Raw genomic sequence first — 16,297 nt, 5'->3', positions numbered from 1 at the left:
GAGAGGATGTAGTATGTAGAAAGGGGAACACGGTGTGCATATAGGATCACCGCAGCAGCTGATTATACCAGAAAGAGTGGCTGTTCCGAATTTAGGGCAGATTAACTGACAGAAATTTATTTTGAAATTACCTGCAGCTGAGGATGGATTCAGTAGATGTGACAATCCACCTGACCCTGGAGAAAAGCAGAGAGTGCTGTCAGAGATATCAGAAATGAGTCAGTTCCTACAACACAAAAACTAGAATGCATATTGCGACAATAGAGAAGGAACAAGGAAAACAATAATCATAGCAATGTACCAAATTCCTGTTCTGAAGCAGATGGGCATGAAAGACAATGCATCTAGCAATTAGACATTCTTTAAATCACAAGGGGGAAAATTACAGAATTGCAAGGAAGAGAAAATCTTATTGGCACGTTCAACAAGCGTCAATCCATAAGATGAGATTTTGCATGCACGTGATGTTCATGCCAGGCAGAACAACAACATAAATGTATTTGCACCAGATGCAAAGGCAATATGAGAAACTGAATGTCAGATCAAGAGACAACATGAATGAATGCACTATGGTTTGAAAACTAGCAAAATAAGAAAGCAGAATGGCTATAAACTGAAGTAATTTTTATCTTGCATTATAATACTGCCACTAAGATATTGTGATTTTTAAGCATAAGACCGACAAAAAGCATTCCAACTAAAATTGCAAGCAATCCATAGAAGCTGGTGATTTCAGCTAAAGCATGTGAATTTATGATCTCAGTGGAAAAAAACCAGGGAAGATAGTTAGCTAGATGCACAAGTAAAACCAAAATTTCGTCCAGACCTGAGTCCACCACAGCATCGCACTAGTAATGCTGTTATGATATTACCATGATGGTTTTACATCTGTAGAATAACTACCATGAATTTTACCCCAGGAAGTAAATAGGATGTGCAGAACATCGTATGCTTTCCAGAGTGCCTGATAGATTAAGAGAGAAAAATTAAAGAGATCAATAAAGTTAATAGAAATCTAGGCTTCATCGCCAAAGCGTTAGAGCTCACAGCTTTAATAAAGAGCTACAGAGGAAGTGAAACATCTATTTACACACCCTCAAACATCCCAAACAGATGATTAAAAAGAGCTGAGGCCCCATACCTTTCAGTATGTTCTTCAGGTGGCAGAAAAGGATGTATTCCTAGTATTTGATACTAAAACACTGCCCTGGGGACAAAAAAAAAAGAAGTCTTAATAGATTATTCATACTATTCTGTTCAATAATAAGTCATGCAACTACCAATGCAATCTATCAGCTGAGAACACCACTTGGGGGCTAACCCACAAGTGGACAAATATCAATTTCCTCAAGAGGAGGGACTGAGAGGCCTGGCAGAGCTGTTTATAAGTGTGTGGATGTGAAGCTCATGTGGCAGAGCCTCTGGCAAATCAGGCCCACAACCGCATCTGTCTGCTGGAAACAGCCAGGGAAGTAAACAGAAAATAAAAAATGAGAATATTGCAGCTGACGGAAGTATCGTTCAATTGACACAGAGGAAAAACTGAGATGATTGCAAGCCGTTGAGTTAGAGCAGTTCAAAAAATTACCACCCCATCAGCAGGATTTTAATGTCCCCTTAGTAAGGTGCTACGATGGTCTGCGTGTGCATCTCAGTTCTGTGCAATACCTGCAGAAAATACACAGCGCCCCTCAAGAGGTCTGACAAAGCTACCCTGAGGGTCTGTACCAAGTAGTGACCTAACCCTGTGAGGGCAAAAGTGGTGCAAGCTACATATTTGTAGTCTGACAAAAAAAAAAAAAGAATCCAAGACATTCATCAGTGTTTGAGCTCTGAGGTGAATTCCAGGCTAATCTGTCTGGTTTATCATCTACGGTGTAGACATATCTTTTTTATATGATGAGACCATCAGAGAACCCTGCAGAATATGTCATTTCAGACAGCACTTCTAGAAAGAGGATGTCTGGACAGGGGTATGAAATTAAACATTTAAATAAATAAAAATATTAGAAAGTGTTCAATGAATGTGACTGAAACGGCAAAGCTAGAAGAACTACACTACCTACAACTGACTTCTTATCCAGAGCAGTCCAGAATTCAGAAATATGGTAACGGAACAGAAATATGAGATTATCACCCAGTTCTGGTATCAAGGGCATTAACAATACCAGTTTCAAGAAAGACATTAAAGAGAAACAAAGGACAAAAAAAAACCCAACGAAGGATTTAAAAATGCTTCCATCTCCAATTACATCCATCTTTCTTTCAAAGCGCCAGACTGCAGCTTTCACTTTTGGACACTGAATGGTGAAGACAGCATAAGCATTTCAAATGATGCTGAATATAGAGGCAGCCAACTTGAAGATATGTCAGGGCAATCTGGGAACAAAATCTTGTCTCTAGAAAAATGAGTAGCATCCCCAGTACACTTTAGCACAGGCTGAAATTGTCTTCTCATTACAAATGACATGTCTATTTGTACTGAGTTTATGCTCCGTGTCTGGGAACATAAACTTCATTATTACTACTTTTTTTACTATTACTCCAGCCTACTGCCACAGTTGATCAAATAGAAAGGCTGGACTGGAAGACAAAATTGTTATTTTTAAGTCTATAGAATGTATTAAAAATAAATAATTAAAAAAAAAATTGTCAGGCCAATCCAGAGAAATACTCCACAAGGAGTATTGGTAGCACCTTGGTATAAGAGAGTCGTGATCCAAACATGCGTGTTCCTGTGGTGCGGTACCATGAAACTCTGCAGTAATCAAAGAGGGACCGAAGATGGACGAGAGGGATGCAAAGGCCAGCACCTGCAGCGGAGGAGAGGCAGGCGAGCTCCCATCAGCAGGGAGAACCTTTCAGTGTCCAGGGAAATCATGCACTTGAAGGCAAGGCACAAGGGCAGCCACAGAAGGAGAAAAACACGTGCTGTTGGCAGGACGGGTAACTCAGCCTATGTAAAGGGCCACTGACCGCAGCTGAGATCAGTTAAAGGTCATCATCACTGAAAGGTGACACCAAAGAGAGGGAAAGGAAGACTGATGGGAGCGCTAACAAAAGCACCTTCTTCATGTGGCGGTAAAACAAGACAAGAAAGGAGTCTGCTGTGGTGACCGCTCTGCCACCGCCTACATCCCCGTGTTCCCGCAGCCGGCGGCCGTCCTTCAGCAGCGCCTGTCAGGCAAAGACAGAGGTTGGCAACCGCTGCAGCGACAGCCGCTTTCCCCGGGCACCGCTCTGCAGGTTTGCACAACCCTCTCCAGGTCTTGAGCATGAATGCAAGAAACTTTTTAGGGCCCCAGGGCTTTTTCCAGTCCTTGATCTTTCAGTAGATGACTGCTGAAGAATGCCTGACATCTCTCTGTGGTTATGGTCTGCAATAGTGTCCTTCCAAATAAGAGCTTGCAGATTATATTGAATTAATTTAACCTGTATGCTCATGTAAATTGGTGATATACATAATCTCTTTTAAAAATTCAGAATCCTTTTCCTAAGTGGTCAACACCAAGTTCTTCAGAAGAAAAGAAACAGAAGAAACCTTCCTAATCCTTGCTAGTTAAAAATTTCCATAGGTCATAAAATATGAGGCTTAATATCTCTTTCTGAATGTATTACAACATATTTCAGATGTTTCACAGATATAGGTATTAAATAGCAGACCTTCAAATTTTATTATTTTCCTTTGGTTTTTATCTCTTTTTCAGTCTTGCCTAGCGTTCAACCTTCATGACAGACTGCAGCAATACTAGCAGTAATGCTGTAGCACAAAAGTCTAAAGAAATAAGTGAGGCAAGGCTTGTAGGGAGAGGAAATAGCTTTCATTAGACAAACTGATACTAATTAAATACTTACTGAATGAAAAATGCATCTCTTTGCCTCACTTCGGAATTTGCTGGTTGTTTTCACTCTGTACACCAGGCTCTTGGGTAGTCAAATGAGAAGCACCCTCCACTTCCTCTACACCTTTCTGTATTTTAGGTCATTTTTACAATGCCCTTGCTTATATGTCTCTTTTCTAGAGTGAACAACCCCAGCTTTGATGGATTTGCTATGCCCTGAGCCCTTTCTCTTTTTGGGAAGGACTAGTCTTTTTGCACAGTATCACAAGTGAAAAATCAGTGAATTGGTAACACCGTAGTTTATTGTACGGCTGGCTCTTCACTGCAGTCTTTCTGTATTCCAACTGCCCATTCACTTTTGGTCTGGCACCTTGTGTTTGTGGCACTGCCCATATGGGTCACTCGGTCACTTCCATGAGCTAATTGAGAGCAGTTCTGTAAGATAAATAAATACTTCAAATATCACTCTTCTAAACATTAATTATTTTGTCAGAGTGAAATATAAGTAAATTCTTCTAAAGGATTCATTCAGATACAGTTTTCTAATCTGTGCTTTTTCTCCCTTTCTGCTTTCTTCACTTCCAGATCGTCAACAGATACCTTAAACATTGGACCAAAACCAGAACCAGAGCTACACCCAGCTGTTTACCTTCTGTGTCAATGAGCATTTATAAAGAATAAGAAAACAAAAATAAACCAAAGGACAGGAGAAATAGATGACTTTCATTGTTTTTCAAGCACAGTGAATTGCACCACATTCCAGTGCCAAACAGGGGCTACTTACATCGTCCCTTCTCAATATAATAATTCCAATTTTTCTTACATGTATTTTTCCAAATCAAAATAATTCAGTGTTGACATCTAAATTGTAACTTTTTTTCTTAGAGAAGCAGAGCAGTTTGTTCTAGGGAAGGGAAGGGAAGGGAAGGGAAGGGAAGGGAAGGGAAGGGAAGGGAAGGGAAGGGAAGGGAAGGGAAGGGAAGGGAAGGGAAGGGAAGGGAAGGGAAGGGAAGAAAAAAGTATTTCAGAACTTAAAATTTATAAAGCTACTACACTTTAGTAATAATTAAAGCTGCACAAGTAACAATCAGAAATTTAATATGCCACATCATCCTGTAATTATTGCTCAATTTTTTTTGCTACTATTTCAGCCTTTGCCTGCAAGTAGCTAAATGCATATGATTCTCTGTAACTTCATTTTTGGGTGTATTATTACATTATCTGTGTCTTTCATTAAACTTTAAGGTAATGTTTAATTACTGTTTTATCTCTATCAATGTAACATAAAAGAAGAAATAATCCATTTTCTCTAATAAGAAGGAAATTAAATGTCTAAACCATCTTATTTTGAAAAGTAATTTTAAAATCAATGAGACTGTCATTTTGAATTTTATAACAAATCATGTAATGTTTTAGGGCACACAGTAGTCAAGGGTTATTTGTTTCAGTAAATTCAACTGTTTTCCAATGCAGCTCATATTTTTTTTTGTCCTGACTTTACTATATCTCCATCTTCATTGTAGCATTATATGAAAATACACGGAGATCTGATGTTTCTTACAGCTGCTTGTATCTCTGAGCAGTGATGTTCCTTCTCGTCTGGTCTAACATCTTATTTGAACCTGTGATGTGTTAGTTGCCCTCCAAGAGCTAGCCTCTGTTCAAATTCCTGAGCGCACTGGTGCTGACTACCAGGCATCCTTCTGTGGGGTCTTTTTCCATGGAGGATGCTTTGCCACAGCCTTCTTTCTCCCCCACCATCACAGCCTGAGCCACAAAGTGGGGCACTGGGGCTCTGACTATGCTGCCAGAGCACCATACAACCAAAAGTCCAGAGTGCTCTGCAAATATCTGCAAACTTTTGCTTTAAAGGTGACAATATAATGTGAGAAATTAAGATCACAGGTATGTTATAAATGGGTAAACTAAGGACATGAAGGCTAAGTCACTTTCCAAGGGCCATCCGTAGGCAAAGCCAGAAATAACAATAAAAAAAATTACACTTAATATTGTCTATGAAATAGAATCACATCAAGTAGATTTTACTTCTCCGACTACTCAGCAGTCTTTAACAAATCCTTAATTGGCATAAATGACAGTGACCTTCCTGAAACCATTGAAGCTTTCTCAGTTTCCAGAAAGATAAATCTGGCCTGATCTTTTTCTCATTCTCCTTTTCTCTCCTTGCCAAAGGAAACAAACTCCAAAACTTTTTCATGCATGGGATCCCTGAGAATACGGTATTAAGTTTGGCTGGTACTGAAAGTTGGAGCAGGGTAACCGTCTGCTTTACAAGATTTCAGGGAAAAACCTGTTGGTTTTAACAAATATACCTTGGTTGATTTTTTTTACTTCAGTCTGCTGTTGAGATAGGAAAAGGCAGGTAGCCCAACCTCCTTTACTACACTTTCCTCATTCAATTGGTAAGCTCTCAGAGATGCCAACAGTCTTTGAAATTTTATCTGAAATGCTGTAGCACTCCCCTTTCGTTGCCAACCTTTGTTGTGTGCAGTCTGTGAAATACCTAATGGGTAAGCAGCAACTCAGAGAGCCCTTAGCAGCCACTGAGCCGTTCAATCAGTTTTTTCTCTGGAAATACTGAGCTGGAGTCAGATCAGATGGACAAAGACCCTACGAGCAGAGTTACATGACCATAAGCTTGGTACGAGAGGAGACTGAGCAAAACAAAACAGATTACAAGGCACAATTTGCTTGCTTGTTAACGATACCTCTGTAACATCACGGGCTGTCTCTAAGCTATATTTTCCACTGCATCGCTGGCTTGCAAAACTTTTAATGGAACAAGTTTTTCTGGCAGAAGAACACTGATTTTTATCTTTAATGAGCAGCCTCTCTATCATTTAGCTTCAGGAAACAGCTTCCTGGTTGTAAAGTGCTTGAGAGCGCTGACAGCCAGCCAACGTCGAAAGCAGCCAGGAGAAAATTTCTTGCTAACTTTGGGAAGGAATTAAAGAATGCTGAAAGCTGGAGATGTTGTTGTTATGGAGCGGGAGGACTCTGCTTCCCAATATGGAGAAATGACAAGCTGGGATATCAATGACATCAAACTGCCCCAGGTATGTGTCTACGTCTTACAAATTTATCCAGTTCTGGCGAATTGTCTCCACTTCACCGCTGATCTTAAATCCTTTCTCAGTCATCTATGCTTTGTTGCCTTTATTCTCTTTGCCACCTCAAGGTGTGAGACAGTGTTTTACTGAAAAGCTAGAAAATACTGAGCAAATATTGATGTTTCCATGCATTTTTCCTTAAAATTATTATTGAAAGAGCTACTGAAACATGAAAAATAGCAATGCTGCAGATGCACTGTCATTCTAGTCCACTGGTGGACTAGGTGCAGAGAAAGGAGGGAAAAACAATTATCTCCTGATGTGGGTGCTCAATTAGAAATGTCCAGGACTTGCTTTTTGCCCTGGGTAGTGCTTTATGAGAAGCCTTGCAGCTCTGGGTGCTCAGCCTTGCTGCAGTGTGGGCTCCAAGCAAGCAGGCTGGCTTTCCACATGGAGGCAACGCTCCTTTCATGAGCACCTAGGAAAAACCCACTTTGTGTTTGCAGAGATTTGCTGAGAGGAAGAATAGTGATCTTTCCCTCCCTCAGCCCTTTTCTAGTCTTTTTAATCTGAACATTTCAACCATGCTCTCCACTGAAAGCCCACAACACCCTGCATGTTGCCATCATCTCCCTGTCCCTCACCTCAGCGTATTTGTGCCAGATTTCTCCTGCTGTGCTCCTTCAGTGTCCAGCTCTGCCTTTCATCTCCCAGCCCTGTCTTCTTACCTGATCTCAGTCTCTTCCCTACTGTACCACTGCTGTTCGCCCAAAGCCTCCATGTCCCAGACTGCCTCCTTCCCTGCCTTCCACCTCAAGGTCACCTTCACCTGCATTTCAGCCTGGAGGCTTCCTCCACACCCTTCCCTACATTATCTGATGGCTCCTGTGGGAGCACAGGCATTTTTCTCTTCTCAGTAGATGTTCTTGCTGCTGTAATGGCTCTCAGTGGCTAGGATCAGCAATTTCAAGGAAATTTCTACTAAGTTCTTGTGCTCCTACAAGACCATCAGTGGGTATGTTAGGAGCTTTAGAGCTTACTGCATTTTACTGTGTTGACTGTACTCGCTGAGGTGATGTGTGTTTGGTTCTTTGTTTTGTTGTTGTTTTCTTTTTCCATTGAGTTTTATTTTTATTGTTCCTTATAGTGTAGTCCTTGGGGTTTTTTTTTTTGTTTTTGTTTTTTTTTTTTTGCTTATTCCATAGCAGTGAAAATAAAACCTGACCGGGATGTCAGGTTTCTTTGTTTTGGACTTTGGAAGAATCACCGTGGAAGTCTTTCAGGGCAGTTAGGCCAAAACAAACCAAAGTCCAGAACTAAAGACCTACAGATGTAGGCACAGGCTCAGTCTGATGCAGTATTTGCCCTTTTTCCATTGAGTTGGGCCAAATTAAGCCAAATAATTCAGTGTGACACTGCTGTCAATAGCCTGAAAGGCAAAGCAGGATCTCTGCCATGAAAGCTAACAAAAGTTTGTCAGGACCCGTGCGTGAGTGGGAACCAGCTCCTGGCCAGACTTTCCTGATGATCTGGGGCTCCCGGGGACTCACGGGGAGCTGTGGTTTTTCTGCCTTTTGTCCACTGCTCTGTCCTACCAACCAGCATCACTTTCCAGCGCAGAGGACACCCAGCACAGGACCAGGTCTGCTAGGCTCCTGCACAAACTCTTCTCTTCCCCATCCTAAAATGTGGCTTGCTTTGGTCTCTCCACAGGACGTAAGACAGATAGACTGGTTTCAAGAATGGCCAGATTCCTACGTAAAACATATTTATAGCTCAGAGGATAAAAATGCTCAGAGGCACCACAGCAGCTGGGCGATGAGAAACACCAACAACCATAACTCTCGCATCTTAAAAAAGTCCTGCCTTGGGGTGGTGGTCTGCGGCAATGATTGCTCAACCTTGGATGGGAGGAAGATCTACCTAAGACCAGCCATATGTGATAAAGCTAGGCAAAAACAACAGCGTGAGTATGAACATGGCTGTTCATTACATGGCAGTTCATAACCGAACACAACATACAAGAAATCAAAGTAGGGCATACCCTTTGGATTATCCAACCTCCCACTACCATTCCTTATATCCAAATGCAACTCTTGAGTTTGGAACAGTGCCTTTTACACTTCTTACTGTTGGGGGGTGAGTTGTTTGCTTGTTGGTTGTTTTTTTTTTTTCTTTTTTAATCTCTGTTTCTGATGGTCCTGATGGTTAGAGAGGGATCCCCGGTGTTCTCAGGCCCATGAGTGAGGCTACTGAGAAAGCTGTGCAGTGCAGGCAGCTTCCTGCTGTGCTGTTCCTGTTGACCTGAGTGTTGGTTGGCTTCATTATTGCACGGGCCCAAGAGTAACTCAGGAGGCAAGTCTTGCCGGGAAGAAGTTGTTCATAAACTATGGTGACTGGAAAATAGGCCTCATAGTCCTGGCACCGGAGCAAGACAACACAAATAGAGAGCATGAGCTGCATGCACATTTTTAACGAGACAATTCCAAACAGTTGTTGATTGCTCAGTAGAGCTAGCACATACCGATTTCTGGATCTGATTAACATTTTGGCTAAAGAAAGGTATTATTCGAACACTCAGTGAGGTCAGAATAAAGTCCTCTAGAAAAATTAGACAAGAACACATATGACGTTCCAGACACTGCCAAGTTAAAAACAACTAAAACTGACCATGATAGTAAATGACAGAATGATAATAAAGCTATAATAGCAATAATTTTGCCAGTTTTATTTAATAATGGAACAGAACAAAGGCAATTATTAGTTTGCTTTTGTTTATTTTTGCTTACGTTTGAAAGCTTTTTGCATAGTTTTTCTCAGTGTAGTTTCTGAGCCCCAAACCAGAAGTGGCAGTCCACCACCAATGAACCTTTGTATCACATAGGATTCATCCAATCGGTGTTATATAGAAAATATTTCCCACGATCTTTGCTCCAGGGAAATGCTGTCCAAACTGCAATGGACCCCTGCGGCTCCTTTCCTGCCGAGGACATGGTGGTTACCCAGTTACCAACTTCTGGAGGCATGAAGGCCAATTCATATTTTTTCAGGTTAGTATAAAACTACTTTACATTATACAAGTTAATTTAAAAGACTCTTTTTTAAGATTGATTAAGAACATTTTTTCTTCCAACAAATAAGGGTCATTGAATATGACAAGGTCAAGTGACTGTAAGGAAAAACATTTTCACAATGAACGGGCAAGGTCCTAAGCAACCTGATCTTCCTCTGAAGTTAGTCCTGCCTGGGTAGGAGGTTGAGCTAGACCTCCAGAGGTCTCTTCGAACCTAAATTAGCCTAGGCCACTATGATTTTATAGCATATTATATTTTTCACTTAGGCTTCCATGAAAACCTGTTGATTTTGAAGCACTTTGCCTCAGGTACATAGGAACCAACACATCCTCAAAAACTCAGAAATGCCATGTTATCTCAACCTCTTCTCCAAGGCACCACGCATATGCATGAGGCTATCTTAAAGCAGGAAATGGCTGTACCCAAGGGACTGTCTATGGAAAATGCCATCTGCACATTATATGTAACTTATAGCTGGAAAACAGTGTATGCAAGTGTTTAAATAATGGGCACTGTTTCTGGAAGCTGTAGTCCTAGTTTAGTACCATAACCACTGAACTGTCTTCTGTTTCCCAGTCTTTCACCTATGTGCAGGTTAAATAAAATTAATTCTCTGTGAAAGCTAATGGAAATTAATGTTCTGATAAACATGTCTGAAGTGTGAGAAAAATGGAAATGACTGCAGTGACACTGTAGCCAGGCTGCAGAAGACCTTGTGGCTTCAACTGGGACTCTAGTGTGGAGAGTCTCTTCTGCACATAAATGTGGTGCACTGTTTATTTTTATTTCAGATAATTTCTACCCCATCATACTTCATCTCAGATATGTTTGTTACTTGAGTTCATGTTAAATAAATCTTACTAAATACAAATCATTAAATCAGGCCATATGTGGGGTTTTGGCCTTTGCTAAAAATTCTGCTCACTTAAGGTGAATAACAAGGTTGTTTCTAACTTTAACATATCATAATTCTTTTCTAAAGTCCAAAGGAGCTCATGACCATCCACGTCCAGAAACAAAACTAGAAGCAGAAGCAAGAAGATCAATCCAAAAAGCACAGACAGCTTTTTCTCCATCTTCTTCAAGATTAAAAAGAATCCGGGAGATTGAGGTAACTGTTACTATCGATCAATTAAATTGTGGGGTCACTGATGGTTCAAGACACAGTGGAGGCTATCTGGGCTTTGGGTCTGGGTGGGAGCAGGCTTTACACCTCCATATTCTGTTTCTCCATGATCAGGCCAGGAAGGAGTAGGGCTGTCCTGAGCATCCTGCTCTGTTCAGCACTGTCACCCACTGCCAGCATGCCCCATCTGGAGCCTCTATGGGCCTGGTGGCAGCAAGGGATTACATCTATTCTGGTAAACAAAGCAGGGCTGGAGGGCAGGCTCAGTCACATCACTATTCACATGGTCCCTGTCGTGGCCAGTGCTAACTCGTGCTCACAGACAAAATGCCCTGGCACAGTCAGGAGGACAGCATGTGCCAGGGACCATTCCCTGGCAGGACTTTGGACAAGGCTGCAACACATTTGAGTCCCTTCACTGTACAAAGCTGGCTTTGAACCTACCTGTGCCCCTAGGTGCCATCATGCTAGAAGCCACAGGCAATAAGAATCTCAAACTGATGCTGTGAAAAACAGCCCTTGGGCTGCAATACAGCCCTTGCATCATTTCACTCCCAGTTTTTTTTCTTTTATACCTGAACCTGCTGGTCTTACTGAGGTCAAGTTCCCTCAAGACATGTCTTCATCTTTCCCTTCTTACATCTTCCTGGTGTTTTCATCCTGAATTGTGTGAGAGTAGGAACAGACCAAAGATGTCATAAATATCTAATTGTAGAGCCTGCTCTTCATTTGATCTGGCTCTGCGCAATTGGAGCGATACCATTTACCCTCAGCTGGCTTTCCAGTTATGGCTCTCCAGCAGATTTTTCTTGGGAATAACCCATTGTATTGGTGTTCTACCAAGACCGGCTGCCATACAACTAACTCAGGAGTCTGATTTGACATGCAGAACCTGTGTCATTGAACCTGCAAAAAGTCTTCCAAAAAGATTCCATTTTAATGTGCTTACAAAAGACCAGGGAGGAGAACTTCAGAAAAATGTATGAACCCAAAATAGAGCAAGTGATACATAGGATGTTTTCTCTATGGTGTCAGCGGGTGGGCTGGGTCCTACATCAGGTTGTTGGAATTTCTTCTCATGGTGAGTGGAGAGCAGCTGAAAGGAGCTTTACTACTCTGGTAATCGGCAAAATCACTATAATTAAATGAATGCAAAAGCAGAATTATAAAGAGAGACCTGTAAGTACTCATCAGAAATGATAGCACAGAATGAGTGTTCTGAAAGGAATTAAAGTTTGCAAAACTATAATCCAATAATTAAGGCAATTTAAAAAGTTGTGAAATATCCAGAATAAAAGACTCAGAATTTATTGAGCGCTGCTCCCTCCTTGAGTGAAATTTTTGTTTGTGGGGTTAAAAAAAATATAAAGATAGGAAAAATTATCAGTTAGAAACATTATGATATTATTGTAGTGAAATGATCACTTAAAAATAATCAGTTTTAAAAAATCATATTTAGCTTTTCCAAACTTCATAGAAAAAAAATTAAATTCTGTGGTGTCAAATGTATTATTAGCATCATTTCATTTTCAGGTGCTTCTCCAGTATATGCTGGCAGCAGACCCCAAGGGCTGTGAATGCGAGGTCTAACAATTCTTTCAGTGTAAAAACTGGTGAAACAAACCCAGACTGATGATCTGGGAGCCCTGTTTGGTTTGCCCCTAAAGCCCACTGGCACTGCCCTACAAGGAAGCTCTGCTACGGCGTCTGCTTCATTACCTGTATTAATTGAGTGCATTTGTGAGGGTCTCATGAGTGATGGATTTTATTTGTGCTGATAGACTGCATCTTATTTTACTAAACCAGGCCTTGCTTTCCCAAGTCTTTGACAGGTGCAATGCCAACACGGGAGGCTTTGTCTTTGCTTCTTTCCAAGCCGGACGCTTACATGCTACCTGCTGATTTCGAGGGACATTTAAGCAAAAGCTCCCGGGAGGCGACGCTGGGCAGCTGCTCTGGGCAACAGCCGTACCCAAGGGCAGCTGGGGAGGACAAGGGCTCCAGAGAGGGGCTGACCTGGAGCAGGAGCCTGGGCCTTCGGAGGACCCCCAGCACCGGGAGGCTTTGCAGCAGCCCTGCCATCCCCACAGCCAACCCACCCTGCACAGCCCCTTCCTCCCGACATTGCGCCCAGCCTAGCACCCAGCACGTCCTGCCCATGGCAAAGTGTGGCCATGACCCCTTCAGGCCTAATGCTGTTCCTTTGGGGAATGAATCCTGTGAGGGGAAATTCCCACCGGCCTACAGCAGCAGCTGCCTCCCTCCACTGCCCTATCTGGCTCCTCAGGGAGGCCCCTGCCCCATGGGGAGCGGGGCACAACTCCACCACCAGCTCTTGGAGACTCTGAGGGGAAGTGAAAGAGACGGGGGTGAGGGAAGGTGCCATACAGATCTCAACTACTGCAATGATGGCACATTTTTTAACCTATACCCATTACGGTGACCAGGTTTAAATGTCCTCTCTCCCCCCAGCTCTGGGAACAGGCCTAATTCTTCATCCCTGTTGCAACGCAGATAGCGTTAGCACTAGCATGCCAAATCCCTCTTTATCTCCTCCTGCAGGCATGAGGAAGGCCTTTTGTGCCTGAAGACTTGTCTCTGTTCTTTCTCTTTTCTTTAACTGCTATTTTTTTCACCCACTATTTTGTTGATCTAATAAAAGGTACCAGCTCTTCTTACAGACTACCTTGCTGCTACTCTGGTTTGGTAGCATTTCAATCTCCCTTGATACTCCATTTATTCAAGCTTGTGGGACTGTGGCAGGTGCAGATGGATGACCTCAAGGACCACATATGCTGCATGCAACCCTCTGCACTCTTCCAGCTTCTTCAGACAGTGATCTAAGTCCCTCCAATGCACCAGCCCCGTGAACGTATTGTATAGAATCATCACAGAACAGTTGGGGTTGGAAGAGACCTTCAAAGATCATCTAGTCCAACCCCCCTGTCATGTGCAGGGACATCTTTCACTAGACCAGGTTGCTCAAAGCCCCATCCAACCTGACTTTGAACACTCACAGGGATGGGGCATCTACAAGTTCTCTGGGCAACCTGTTCCAGTGTCTGACCACCATAATCACTAAAAATTTCCTCCTTACGTCCAATTTAAACTTAACCTCTTTCAGTTTAAAACCATTGTCCCTTGTCCTGTCACTACAGACCCTGGTAAAATTCTTTCTTGTAACCCCCCTTTATGTGTTGAAGGGCTGCAATAAGGTCTCCCCGGAGCCTTCTCTTCTCCGGGCTCAATAATGCCAACTCTCAGCCTGTCCTTCTAGGAGAGGTGCTCCAGCCCTCTGATCATTTTTGTGGCCCTCCTCTGGACCCGCTCTGACAGATCCATGCCTTTCTTGTGCTGGAGACTCCAGAGCTGGATGCAGTACTCCAGGTGGGGTCTCAGAGAGCAGAGTGAAGAGGAAAAATCACCTTCCTCGACTTGCTGGCCATGCTTCTTTTGATGCAGCCCAGGATTCAACTGGCTTTCTGGGCTGCAAGCGCACATTGCTGGCTTATGTACAATTTTCGTCTACCAGTATCCCCAAGTCCTTCTCCACAGCACTGAATCCTGTTTCATATATGCATATATATACATTCAAGGCGCATCACTGCTTTTTTCCAGCAGCTTTTCAGCTCTTTCACTGCAGACCGTAATGAATCCTTCAGTATCATTTCCTATAGATCAACTCCTTTTCTGTACACTTCCATAGGCTATATTTCAGCAGGATGTATCTGTTCTCTACATGTGTTTGAAAAAGTAGGGGGCCAAATGTGAATTTTCTTGCCTGAATTTAGTGACCAGCTCTGATATCTTTGGCAAAGATTTCTTTATCTTTTTCTGTAATTCACATCTGCATCACTTACCTGCATGACTAACTTCTGCTGCTCTCTGGACCGGGTTTTGGGAGATGCTGGTCCCCACCCCACAGAGGGATGCACTGACACACGTCCCTTCTGACACCTCTGCAAGGAAGAGGTGAGGGATGTCAGGCCTGGAGCCACATTTCATGGTGAACCCCAGCTCCATATACTGCCCAGTCTCTGGGGCCAGCCGCAGCATGGCCATCCTAACCGTGCCCTGCCCTGCCTGTGGAGCAAGACATGCCCCAGCAGCCCAAGGCGAAACAAAACATTTATTGAGATGAGTCTGGGAGGACAGTATTATGGAACAAATGGCAATAAAAACTTTTCAGTACCTCAGATCATGGTATATCTCATGTTCATCAAATGAGTTCAGTCAGTCTTTTTTTTTTTTTTCTTGCTTGCTTTTGACTTTTAAGATTCCCTCTTTTTTTAAAAGACTTTGGAATAATTCAGTTACTATGGAAACCACTCTCATTGCAAAGGGTGGAGTTTAAAGACATTTACAAGACAAGAGCAAATTATATTTATAGAGTGTTCCAAAATTTTTATTGCAATTTGTGAAACCGGGGATGTGTATCAATTTTCTTTTAATGTGGAAAAAAATGCAGATCACAAAATTACAATCTGCTGTTGTATGTGAGGGCCAGTTCAGTGAACTTTTATGTAGTCTGTGACTTTGTCCAGTTTGTCCCACACTAATGCTAAACTTTGTGTGTTTTATGATAATTCTTCAGATCAATAACTCAAAGAAGAAAACTTTGATCAAGAGCAGTAACAACCTCCACCTCTAAGACAGAAAAAGGGAAATCAATAGGAGTGTGCTTTGAGAGGTGAGCTGCAGGATGAGGGTCAGACAGGTTCCCCGAGGCTGCATGTTCCATAGCTGAGATTCCTCTGTGACTGCCAAACCGGCGGCACCATTGGGGGACTGCGCAGGGCATGGACCTGCTGCTCTGTCTCATCTCCCATCTCCTCTGAATTCCTTACCTCTCAACTGCACCACCGCCAGCATCACCTTTCAGCAATGCTACCGTACAGATGTGCAGTTGGGAAGCTCCTCAGACACTGTTCCCCCACTGAAGTACCATCAGTCCCCTTTACACCAACTCCTCGCTCTGTTTTCAAAAACTTCCAGCAGAGGGGATTTGACAACCAATCCCATAACCTGTTGCATGGCTTCACCGTCCCAATCCCAACTGTTAACACTTTTTTCCTGATACCTGATTTTCTTTCCTGTAGATCAATCATTTCTTCAAGTCTTTGAAAGTGGGTAGTGTCTAGTTACTGAGTTTCACAGGCTTCCTAAAAGACTATTGTTATCAAA

General features: G+C 42.5%; 1 protein-coding gene across 1 annotated transcript; it reads left to right on the top strand.

The window, feature by feature from the left end:
* The first annotated feature begins 6,817 nt into the window (after positions 1-6,817).
* Positions 6,818-13,598, top strand: GCM1 (GCM transcription factor 1). Its single transcript, XM_010120397.2, has 5 exons — positions 6,818-6,919; positions 8,627-8,879; positions 9,851-9,963; positions 10,970-11,098; positions 12,936-13,598. The coding sequence occupies exons 1-5, from the start codon at positions 6,818-6,820 to the stop codon at positions 13,554-13,556; spliced, it is 1,218 nt and encodes a 405-aa protein (XP_010118699.2). The 3' UTR covers positions 13,557-13,598.
* The last annotated feature ends 2,699 nt before the right edge of the window (positions 13,599-16,297 follow it).

The sequence above is a fragment of the Chlamydotis macqueenii genome, chromosome 3 (assembly GCF_036417535.1).
Source record: "Chlamydotis macqueenii isolate bChlMac1 chromosome 3, bChlMac1.mat, whole genome shotgun sequence".
NCBI lineage: Eukaryota > Metazoa > Chordata > Aves > Otidiformes > Otididae > Chlamydotis > Chlamydotis macqueenii.
The sequence above is the reverse complement of the archived record's forward strand: the minus strand, read 5'-3'. Positions and strand labels throughout refer to the sequence as shown.